General features: G+C 32.9%; 2 protein-coding genes across 2 annotated transcripts; one reads left to right on the top strand and one right to left on the bottom strand.

Moving 5' to 3' along the window:
• Window positions 1-261: 261 nt before the first annotated feature.
• On the bottom strand, window positions 262-3,605 carry LOC123921388 (rhodanese-like/PpiC domain-containing protein 12, chloroplastic). Its single transcript, XM_045973903.1, has 8 exons — window positions 3,407-3,605; window positions 3,216-3,332; window positions 2,364-2,455; window positions 1,775-1,875; window positions 1,483-1,593; window positions 1,103-1,211; window positions 910-960; window positions 262-524 (listed from the first exon to the last, which is right to left on the bottom strand). Exons 1-8 carry the CDS (start codon window positions 3,603-3,605, stop codon window positions 339-341), a joined length of 966 nt encoding a protein of 321 aa, XP_045829859.1. The 3' UTR covers window positions 262-338.
• A 4,140-nt stretch (window positions 3,606-7,745) lies between these two features.
• Window positions 7,746-11,803, top strand: LOC123919495 (vesicle-associated membrane protein 711-like). Its single transcript, XM_045971412.1, has 3 exons — window positions 7,746-8,349; window positions 9,534-9,697; window positions 11,245-11,803. Exons 1-3 carry the CDS (start codon window positions 7,942-7,944, stop codon window positions 11,330-11,332), a joined length of 660 nt encoding a protein of 219 aa, XP_045827368.1. The 5' UTR covers window positions 7,746-7,941; the 3' UTR covers window positions 11,333-11,803.
• Window positions 11,804-12,686: the final 883 nt, after the last annotated feature.

Here is a 12,686-nt window from a genome sequence, read left to right as displayed (position 1 = left end):
TGTGTTTACTCTAAACCTCATGCAGCTAAGCAAAGGAGAAACAAGTGCAACAAAGTTTGATAGTTAGGTCTACACATGAAACACACGAGGGCGCGTAACTTGCAACACAAGTCATTGTTAATTCAGTACGGATCTTATCGAGTAAATCTGTCAAAACAAAAGCTTTGACCTTAGAAAGAGCTTTAGAATTAAATTAGGTACCAAAAAACACCTTGCAGGCACCTGATATCTAACCTTAATTTTTTGAAACAAAAACTCAAAGCCTTCAATTCATGATCCAAAATAAACACATGTTCATAGCAATATTTATTGCTCTAGATTTAATATTTCCTTCGACATTATTTGCGACCATCAGATGCCTTGCCTCTCAAGTAAAAGTTGGCAGTTTTGAAAGGGTGACCTGCTAAAATATTGAATGGAGTCCTCTCACCAAAATTTTCTCTCGCGTATGTAGGAACCGACGGATTGACCTGCTCCGCATAGGCATGGATTCCTCCAGAAATATTGTATACTTTCCTGAACCCCTGAAACATTGACACCAGCACAATCAACACTTATAAAACAATATATGATAGGAACTGGTATTGTATTACAAAAAAATAGGGCCTAACTGTCAAACTGTAACTAACAAACTAACGCGGTTATCTGACAATATTGTTGCGTTTCAAAAGTCATCGTCATCCTAAATCAGCAGTGGTTTACCTCGTTCGATAAGTTAGAAAACAATGACTACTACGGCATATCAACTCTCGAGAACATGAGAATTAACTCCTAAATATGTCAGTTCCCATTCTAGAAACATATATTGGAGCTGTCTTTGTTTAGAAGGTACACAAAATTATCAAAAAATTCACTTTGATCAGTGTTGTAAAAAATTAAGGCCGAGACGATCAGACATAGATTATTTACCTTTGACTGCAACCACCTGGCAACCTGTAACGACCGTATGCCGTGATGACACTGCATTTAGTAGAAGTAAAGTTATTAAATATGCAAATGCAACAAAAACTAAGAAGCTAATTCAGCTTTGGTATTGAACATATCTTAAGTTCTGAAGATGAATGAATTAAACCTTGGACTGCGAAAGTTGTATTGTACTTACCAGAACATAGGTATCCTTTTGAAGATCAAATTTAGAGTTTATCTCAGTCCCCCATTTTCCAAATTGTAGGAGGGAAAGAACCTTAAATCCTGGCAAAGATGCTTTGTCACTGTGTATATGATGAGAGTATCATTAAAAAGTTACCAAAACCAAAATCAACCACTGATGTAAACATAAGCAAGATTGAAGGCGTGTTCGGTGTACGACATGTGTTAGTATCCGACACTAACACGATAAGCAAGATAAAAGGAGATTCAAAAAACTAAAGAGCAAAAGAAAAATATATGCATAGAAGTATTAAGCTAAATGCAAATATATAAGAATGCATTAATTTAGTGATTTCCAAAAATAGCTAAAAGTTGAAGAAAATAGGAGCATACACTTCTTGAGGCTCTCGAATATCAATTAACTGCGCCTTCCCGGAGAAGTTGGGATCTTGAAGTTTCACATGCAGCTCATCAGGTTGAATGTCTTCAAATACAGACTCTTCCCTAACATTTAAAGGAGCGAATTTACGAGGGATAAGAACACTCGTTGAAACAGAAACTATAGCTATCAAGCCTTATCCCACAAGGTAGTGTTGGCTTATTGGATCGAACGATCAATTAGGGTTTACCGATAAACACATTATCCGGTTTATTATCCAATTTGCAAACATATAGCTAGGAATACCTTTCAGATAAAACCTGCAGCAGGTGCCATCCAAATTCTGTCTTGCACATTACAACTTTGTTTAAAGGTGCATTAAACACAGCCTCCTCAAGTTCAGGAACCTGTCGCATTTTTATCATCAGAGATATTATTCAAGAGAAAAAAGAATATGCAGAGACAGAGTAAAACAATTTTACACGTGTCAACCAATAACAACTTTGTATTCTATCACATCACCTCACATTACTCCACTTTAATGATATCACATGGTTTAATCATTTTAATCAGATGTAGTGTAAAATTAATTTACACTGATAGTGCATAATCATTAAACTCTATGTTCAATCACAGAATTGTACTAATGTAGTAAAGTTAATTTTCAAAAATGTACTTCTATCTTGGTCTACATTTCTAGACTTCTACCTCATTTGCTTCACTCTACCGAATCCTATTGCACAAACGCTTAAATAAGTTGTTTATCTAAATAGAGCGAAATAAAATTTCATTTACACAAGACAGTGATGCATACCAACTCAAACCACCTATGCCAAAAGAAGGAAAAAAAAGAGAAATCTTAAGAACAGGGTTTGATTAAACCTGAACAGCATACCATTTGTCCCTTTCTCACCCACCCAAGCACTCCTCCTTCATCTTTAGAAGGGCAAATTGAATGGTCCACAGCAAGATCCTTCAAATCTTCACCTAAACACAACACACAACAAAAAAACCTTAGAAAGTAAAACTAAACAAAACAATATCTTCCAAAACCTAACCCTACAAATTGATTGGAGAAAACAACTTAATTAAAAAAATGGTGTGTTACATATGTTTTCCGTCTGTACAAAATTACCACATTTGCACTTTGTCTCCATGAAAAAAATGGCACTTTAGCGTATCTATAAGATTTTCTACACGTAATTTTAGATACGTGCAGAAAAAATTACGAGGCATAAGAACACTCGTTGAAACAAACAACTACAACATACATTTTGAATTCGTTCGTACAAATTGTGGGGTTTTATAGCTTGTTTCTGGGAACTAGTTCATGTGTATTTTTAAATGATTTTTTTGCATATATTATGTTTAGAACATTATAAGAAATTCTTCCACTAAAAATGAGCTATAAATTTAATTTATATGTTCAAATTTTCATTACTTTTATGTTGATGTGCAGGTCAATTTTGTATGGACACCGAAGCATCACGTTTTTTGTTTTGTTATAATGATATATATTGATACGAAGTTTCCACTGTCGTTATATTTTCTCTCCTCCCAACCGAATTTCCTCTATATGCATGAGCCAGAAATCGAACCTCTGACCACATACTTAAGGGGACCAAAACCTTTACCAGAAGGGTCACGTTTTTATGGTAACTTTATAGGGATTGAAAATATATTTAACCTAAAATTGATACAAACAATTTACATCAATTGAGTCGTACAATCCAAGTTATATTTTTACCTGCAGAGATTCTCTTTTGAAGATCCAACAATAGTTTCTGATCATCTTCTTTCACCAACAAATGTTGCACCAATATTTCTCTTTCCCTACCACCTTCAACGCCACTACTATATGAAGCTGAAAACAACAAAAACAAAACAAAAATTATTTATTGTTTTTTAAACTCTTCATTACATCATAATGATGAATACCTTGTTGTTTGGGAGAAGTAAATGGTGAAAGAGTGAGAGAATAATGTGATTGAAAATGGATCGTTTCTGTGGATGAAAAAGTGTGGATTTGTGAGTGAGAATGAGAATGAGAATAAAAAGAGAATGAAGGAATTGTGGAAAGCGAAGAGAGTTTTGGAATCAACAGTCCAACTCTTCTTAATTGATAAACTCTCAACATTGTTTTTTCTTCTTTGATGCACTTAACACACACAACAAAGAAATGAAAACAATGTCACACTATAAGTCTATAACCTCAAAATAATGGTTTGGAAAATAAAATACTTTTTAAGAAATTACAAAGAGAATTACTCCTTTGACTCAATTATAATAAAAAATAATTGGTTTTGTTATAATTAGAGGTAAGTTAATAAAAATACCTTGTGACCAATTCAAAAAGAAAATTAATAAAAATATTGCTTTTTATATATACGAAATCAAGATATTCCATGTATTTAAAAGGAAATAATTTGTTTGATTTCATATTTAAAAAAAAAAAAAAGAGGAAATAATTTCACTAACTTGCCCCTCATTATTTTATTTTTTTTGACACAAACTTGCCCCTCATTATTATAATTTATAATATAAACATTTTTTGGATATTAAAGAATTAATAAGAATATATTTTTGGAATAATAATATTATACGGCATTTATTTATTGGTAATAAAGGATTCTCAAACATCCTTCATGCGAAATTATTGGCAATTTATCGCGATTTAGCTTTGTCTTGGGAGCTGGACATCAAGATCTTTGGTGCAATTCTGATTCTAAGACCATTATCAAGTTGTTAGGTGATCCTGTTAATGATTGGCACCACTAAGCAGCTAATTATTTATAATATCAAGGATCTCCTTTTGCTAAGGATCAAAGGGTTAAAGTTGTTCATAGCATTCGAGAGGGCAACACTTGTGTAGACTATATTTAGCCAAACTTGGAGCACAAAACCCTGAAGCTTATTCTCCTATAGTTATTCTACCTAATGGAGTGACTCTCCTCATGCTAATTTATGCTAGTGTGACTTTATTTTCTAATAGTTTTTTATGTTGTTTATTTTTCCTTTTCTTTTCCTCCTTGTACCAAAAAAATACGACATTTATTTATGGAAATGCTAAACAATGGGTGTGTTTGATCGGCTAAAAAACAGGGGACCGGACTGGACAACTTTTGTTGTATCCTGTTTGATTTGAAACTGGTTATGAGACTGGACAAATTAGGCAGCAAGGGATACGACAAAAACAAGAATTTTTGCCCCTCACTGAACCACAGTACAACTTTTTTCCACAATACAACTATAAAAAATACGAAAATATTCATTTTATTTTCGAATATAAAAACATTATCGCATCTCTTCGGTACAATTTTGTCCTGTCTTGTATTATTTTGTTCTGTCCAGTCCTTGTTTGCGAATCAAACGCACCCAATGTCTCGGGCTTAATGATTAAGGAAATAAAAATGGTAATATAATCTCGAAAGTTATGTATTCAATATCTTGAAAAAAAAATTTAAAAAATCTTTTCTGCTTAAAACCTTGAAAAATGTTAACATGTGCCCTACATATAAAGTAGTAATATTATACGACCTTACTTGAACAGAATTTGTTCTATATGATCATATTATTGTCTCCTTGTATTTAATGCCTTGAATTTTTTTATAAAAATATTTGCTACTTAAAATCTTGGAAAATGTTAACACCCCTACTTTGCACTATACCATATGTTCCTAAGTATTGTCTGATTTGGAGCATGTGAGTCATCACAGTTTTATTCCTCGTAAAAGACGTTTCGATGGGTTAAGATGTGTGAATATTATATATAAACTATTTTTATCTTCAATTCTCAAATAATGTGCGACTTTTTAGGTGTATCGAAACGGTTTGCACTTTTTTATGAGTGAATGTTAGTAAATTAGTGACATTATAAGCCATGTTAATTTCCACAGAGTATGAGTTTTGAACTCAATTTGGATCTTCAGCTGCAAGACTCACTGTTGCGGTCTCTGCTACTGCATTTGTGTTGGCCATTGGATCATTTATACGGTTGATATATTCGGTGAGAAAAATCGATTAGCTAACTTAACCAAATTTCTACTCAACCAAAATAATTTATCTCATCCAAGTAAAATGTTATCTAAATAATGAATTCAAAATGTATAAAATAGTTCATTCTCTCACTCTAAAATTTTAAATGTAATTAGGTACAAACCCGTGTGTACGCACGGGACGCGCCTTCGGCGCGTTATATTGCATCGGGGCGTTAGGTCGTAAGTGGTCTTCGGCGCGTTGCACGCGCCTTCGACGCGTTAAGAAGTTGGTTTCAACGAAATTAATTTTATAATTAGGAAGAATTAGTTGATTTAAATTGTTGTGTTATAATTAATTACACAACGATCAATTTAATTAATTTATTAAAAGTGTATCAGTGAAACAAAAAATTCAAAATATTATATAAATTTGAAGCAATTTCATTTTTATTACAGGAAGTAGTAATTTCATTTTTAACATCCTAAGTTATTGGATAAATTTGACTTTTAGAATAATTTAAAAATAAAATAATAGTATGAAAGCAACTATCAACAAATAAATAAACAGCTGGATTAAAAAAAATAAAAATAAACAGCTCAAAAACACACGAGTGTCCATATGCTAGACTTGTTGTTCAGCATTCAAGATGATAAAAAGGCTTCACATATATATTAATGGATGGAGACTAAGAGAATTGGTGATGATTTTGGTACAAAAAATTGTCCTAATTTGTAAATAAACATTTTTATTAAAATGCGTAATAGTGTGGTATTTTTTAAATTTATATACATATATTTTTATATAATAATATAAATATAATAAATAAGAGATAAATGTTGTGTACAAGTACAACTACTTGATGTGACACTTCTTAGATTAGATGAGTATCTAATTTACAGTAGAAATTCTTTAAATTAATAATGTCAGGACCGGAGAAATTTATTAATTTAGAGAGTTATTAATTTATCGATAAATTAATAATTATTAATTTAAAGAGTTTTTAAGTAATTATACTGTACATACCAAACAAAAAGGCAAATTAGTCTATGCCTCTTAGAATTACGTTGCAGTGAACCTTGAGACTCAATGTAAATTAGTAACTACTGTGTTCATATGCTTTGGAAATCAATAAGGGCTTTTGAACTTTAAAGGAAATCAGACAACTATTGAATCATATTTCAATAGAGTGTAATATATTTTTTCAGTTTCTATGAATTATTAATTTATGATTTTCTTGGGACCGAAAATTATAAAGGGATCTCCCGAAAAAATTATTATCTTATTATTTTATCGAATTTTTCAATTTTTTACATTGGCCCAAGTTGGGACCGGACAAGAGATGAATTTTATTTTATTTTTGAACATGTTGATCATAGAACAAAATTCAAAAATAAAACAAAATTGATATTGAATAAAACAAATTTTTGAATATTGTATAATTGGAGATTACAAAAGTTATACAACTATTTTTGAATATTGTACAAATTGATATTGTACCCAATTGTTTGTGTTCCATTCTACGCACAAGTGTGCTAATCATGTTCCGAGGTATTGTTTGTTTTTTTATTGCATGTGAGTCCTCACGATTTGGTTCCTTGTAAAAGTATTCTCGGTGGGTTATGGTACGTAGGTGTTGTAAATAAACTACTCTTAGCCTCAATTTTTAATTAATGCGAGATTTTTTAGGTGTACTGAAATAGTTTGCATTTTTTATGAGTGAATGTGTTGGTAAATGTTCTGGACTGGGCTTATGGTCCAATCGCTGAGGAAATTCTCCTCTGAACAGTCGAGCAAGACCCAATTGCAGAACAACCCATGAAGACTCAACTCTGGTCAAAGTAAGACTTGCTTATCACAACTGTAACGTCTGACATCAGAATGATGAATATTTACTGTTCATCATGACTCTCCAACCGTTTTTCGACAACTGTTAATGACATTAAACATGTTCATTAACGGTCTTGGCCCAGCAATATGAATTGTATATACTCCTCTCATACAGAGGAGTTAGGTACATTCGATTCCTTTTTGAAACTTTGCTTCACATTAACTTGAGCGTCGGAAGACCACCGACAAAAATTTTAAATCTAATAGTACAAACAAAGAAAAAAGTCAACTACTCGAAGCATTTTTTTTTTACAAAGGTAATTTCATTTTTAACATCCCAGGTTATTGGACAAATTTGACTTTTAGAATAATTTAAAAATAAAATAATCGTATGAAAGCAACTATCAACAAATAAATAAACAGCTGGATTAATTAAAATAAATAAATAAACAGCTCAAGATAGAGATGACACAATGATGAATCAAAAAATCACAAAAAGAAAAAAGCAAATAGAAAGCGACGTGCTATGAATCACGAACGAAGAGAAAAGAAAAAGTGTTGAATAATTTGAATTGAATTGAATTGAATCCACAAATTCACAAACACAAAATCATCACCGTTAATTCCACCACTCTCTTCAACGGTTCAAATTACACAATCATTTCCAAATGGGTATACTCTTCGCACTAGTCGCACGTGGCACGGTGGTTCTCGCCGAGTTCACCGGAACAACCACAAACGCCACCGCAATCGCGCGACAAATTCTCGAGAAGATTCCTGGAAACAACGATACACACGTTTCTTATTCACAAGATCGGTATATCTTTCACGTTAAACGGACCGATGGACTCACTGTTCTTTGTATGGCGGATGATACCGCCGGACGGAGAATTCCGTTTGCGTTTTTGGAAGAGATTCATCAGAAGTTTGTTAGGACTTATGGACGTGCTGTTCTTAATGCTCAAGCTTATGGTATGAATGATGAGTTTTCTAGGGTTTTGAGTCAGCAGATGGAGTATTTCTCTACTGATCCTAATGCTGATCGGATTAATCGTCTCAAAGGTGAAATGTCTCAGGTAGTTATGCTTTTCTTTTTGTTGATTTGGATTTGTTGTTCAAACTTGAAATTTATTTTGTATCTGGTAGATTGAATTAGAAGTGATTGATTGAAGAAGTTGAAATTGGAAGTGATTTTGCATCTGGTAGATTGAATTAGAAGTGATTTGATGTTGAAATCTGTTAGATTTGAATTTGCATAGTTTAATTAGAAGAAGTTGCTTGATTTGGAACTTAACTTTAATCTGATTTAGTTTATAAAATTAAGTTCATGTTTGGATTAGTGGCGGAGTTTTGTGAAATCAATTTTGTTGAAGCTCTAATCTAATCAGCAGCTTTTGTCAAAATTGAATTTGCATAGTTCAATTAGAAGTTGCTTGATTCGGAACTTAATTTTAATTTGATTTAATTTCTAAAATTAAGTTCATGTTTGGATTAGTGCTGAGTGTTGCGAAATTGATTTAGTTGAAGCTCTAATCTACTAATATGCAGCTTTTGCCAAAATTACCGTGACATGTTATGATTTTGCCAAATTTACTGTCAATCCAAAATATGTATGTGCATGTTTGTACTCACTTTTGGGAGGGTAAAAAAGTGATGATGTAGAGTTAAAAATGATTTTGGTATGTTTGTGGTTCTTGATTAGAATTGATTTTTCCTATTGAATTGATTCTAACCTGAAGCTAGAATATGTGCTTTTTCCTTCTAATGCGATTTTTACACTAAAAATTGATTCTGCGGACTTAAAATTGATTTTTGTATGCTTGGGAGTTCTCGATTGGAATTGTTTTTTCCTACAGAATTGATTCTAACTTGAGCTAGAACTTGTAGTGTTTGCCTTCAAACGCTATTTTTACACTAAAAAATGATTCAGAAGACTTAAAATTGAGTTTGCTATGTTTGGGGGTTCTCAATTAAAATTGATTTCGCCTATAGAATTGATTAACTTGAAGCTATTTGTAGATTTTGCCTTTAAACTTGATTTTTTCACTCAAATTCACTATTTAGTATTTACCTTCAACTTGCTCACTTACACATGAATGTATCTAAACATAAATAATTTTACCTTAAACTTGGTTTTAACTAAAATCAATTTTGGCCACTGTAGAACCGAACACACCACATTCATTCAGAATCATGTTTGTCAAACTAAGATATGTGCTTGTGGTTGTCTTTCCTCAATTTTCTCTTTTTTTCTTGATAGGTACGAAATGTCATGATAGAAAATATTGACAAGGTTCTGGATAGAGGTGATAGATTGGAATTGCTGGTGGATAAAACTACTGATATGCAAGGAAACACATTTCGCTTCAGGAAACAGACTCGTCGTTTTAGAAGCGCTGTGTGGTGGAGGAATGTTAAACTCACGTAAGTTCTATGTTAACATTTATGTTTGTAATATGTTAGTGTAGTTTGTTCTTTTTTAGCACCGGTTTTATGTAGAGCTTATAAGGAAAGAACTTGTCTCTTGAATCGAGTGAACCTGTTGGTGAAACCTTGTCCTCGTCTGTTTTAATTATCATTCTTGGCACAATCAATAGGATTTTTCAGTTTTTATGTATAGAAATGATGCTAGTTTCCTCTGAACTCTCAGAGATTCTGAGATATCATACGATGATTTGATAGACTTTCAGATGATTCTGATTGAACTGTCTCCAGCTTATGCTTAGGTGATGGTTTTGTGGCGATTGGAGTAGAGGTTCTATCTTCTAGGTTCAAGTATCGGTAAAAACTTCTCATTGTGCCGAAAAGATTTCCCAATAGAACTTTCTCTTTTTCTGTTAATAGTTGTTTATATACGTACTGACAAACTAGTTATGTTGGAAAGAATGGAGAGTTGTTCTGTCTCGATGCATATCCGGAATACTGATACACTTTAATAAACCTTGTGCTGACCAGAAGAGAAACCATAGAATGATTAATTCCATACAAAGTTTCAAATTGCAGTCATGATCGCAGTTATATCTTGATTCTTGATATTGCAGAAAATTACCGATAAATGTGGATGATGTAGTTGCAATTGTGGCTACAACGCGGTCATGAAAACCCCAAAAACCTAGATGTTGTAGACTGCAATTTAAGACTATGACCCCGTAACAAATCAACTTGTCAAGCGTTATTACCCTTGTAGATTTAGGAGGGTATTCCTTTACAAAAACACTATCCCATAAACCGCACACTGTAACAAGATGTTATGTTTCTTCTTGCTAAAACCTCAAAAGCCAGTAGAAATTGATCCGATGAACTAGTACACATCACTGCTACTAAAACAACAAACAAATATATTCTAAATCTATCACGCCGCTAAGCAATGAAGAAATAACTGCGGCAAAGTTTGAAACTTAGATCTACCCATGACACACATAACATGAAGGCATATAACTTGCATCAAGTCAATCTCTCTTTCTAGGAGCACTCAGAGGAATTCGTATTAGTATGAATCCTTTATTCCTATTGTGTAAAGCTGTCCAAACAAAAACTCTGACCTTAGAATGAGCTTTAGAATTTCAATTTGGCATATGCAAGACAGTCGCCCTTTGTAGGAGCATTCGGAGGAAACTGTAAGCAAGTTTTGCGGAAAAAAACATTAGTAGAATCAATGTTTTAAATTCTTGTTTCAAATGAAATAAATGAATTCTTGTACTGTATATTGGACTGACTTCTATATCATTAGAGTACAATATCCTTTTTATTTTTTTTGACTAAATTTGTAATATAATAAGTGTAAATTTAGTGTGTTTGTCTGATAAAAGTACAATATCCTTTTTGCTAGTGTTAGATTAATTTAGAGCAGTACAACAAAGTCTTGCCTTCATAAAACCTTATATTACAATTCACCAATCTTTAACTTTCATTGAGATCCTCAGGATTTTTATTGCTGCTTAAACCGCTGACAAAATGCTTCAATGTTGCAGGGTCGCTCTTATAGTCATCCTACTTGTGATAGCATATGTTGTGTTGGCTTTTGTTTGCCATGGGCCTACACTACCGTCTTGCTTCTAGTGAAGGGTTGAAAAGTGAATTTATGTGTGATTTTATACCGTCTCCAGTTTGCAAAGGTCGCTTCTATTGTGGCGCAGACTCCCGTTTGTTTCAATTGCTGGGCTGTCAACGTGTGTGCAGATTTCTGGTGTTTTGGGTTGTAGTTATTACAAGGTTTGAGGGAAAAATATTGTGCATCATGTCTTTTATGTATTATCTTACATACCACCCCAAAAAATGGATTGAACCGGAACATGATCGGGATTTTGAGTTATTTAAAGTGTTACTATTATATCTGGGTATAGTCATTAATGTTCTTCCCTTCTCTTTTTGTTTAAGAGAAGTAAGGGTAAAGTTTTGAATTTCATGGGTCCCTTCGTAGCTCAATGAAGGGAGATTGTTTAGCTTCGCTTGCCCCATTGTTATATATTTATATTTGCAAAGGTTCCTTTTTGTTTTGGTTTTCTGCAATGAAATAGTATTATCATATGACCAAGTGATGCCCATTTTTAATACCCAAACAGCTGTGATTGCGGTTTTTATGAAACTTTTTCAATTCAATGTGCTTACCAGGTGGCATAAGATTTGATAATCAGCAGCACCATTTCTGATTAATTAATGGTTTGAAAATTAATGTCTGTTTTGTCTTTTTATCATGTTATAAAAAATAAAAAAATAAAAAAAAACGTTACAAGAGAAGTCCCGTTGCCCTTTTTTTCACCACATCGGTTGTGTCAAGTTCTCTGGCATTGTATGCATGTACTTAAAGTGTCCTAACACCAATGATAGTTGAAGCCGTTTTCTTGAAGTATAAGAACACAAACATCTTTGTCTTTACAATCTAGTAATCTAAATGCTAGTTTGACATAAATAATGAAAAAAAAATTAGTTGATTTTTATTACACATATGTTTTCTTTTGTTTTTGTCAAACTAACACCAATTAAAATTATTGTCTTAAACAAAGAGTTGTGAACTTGTACTTTTAGTATGGGCGTCAATTATTTTCACAGGTTTTTTAGGGTAATGCTATCAAGCTTGGGGAAAAAAAAAATTTGCAATACAAGGGGGCCAAAGCCCGACAAAAGAACTAGATACTAACTAAGCGAGGAGTGGAGACTCCTATTACATCCGCATCAAAGTGTTCCCTAATGCCATCAGGGCATACATCAAACAAAACTATCCCTTTAGGTAGAATAAAAGCCAAGTTGGCTAGTCCATCGGCGCAATGATTCTCTTCTCGGTAGATATGCTTAAGCTTTACTTCCCAATTCAAAGACAGCATTTGTTGAATGCTTTGAACAATTCTGTGAGCCATTACATTCCCCCCACCTCCATTTTGAATAATGGAAATAACGGAAACCGAATCCACGCACA

This window comes from Trifolium pratense, linkage group LG4 (genome assembly GCF_020283565.1).
Source record: "Trifolium pratense cultivar HEN17-A07 linkage group LG4, ARS_RC_1.1, whole genome shotgun sequence".
NCBI classification, from domain to species: domain Eukaryota; kingdom Viridiplantae; phylum Streptophyta; class Magnoliopsida; order Fabales; family Fabaceae; genus Trifolium; species Trifolium pratense.
This window is presented reverse-complemented; position numbering and strand designations above follow the sequence as displayed.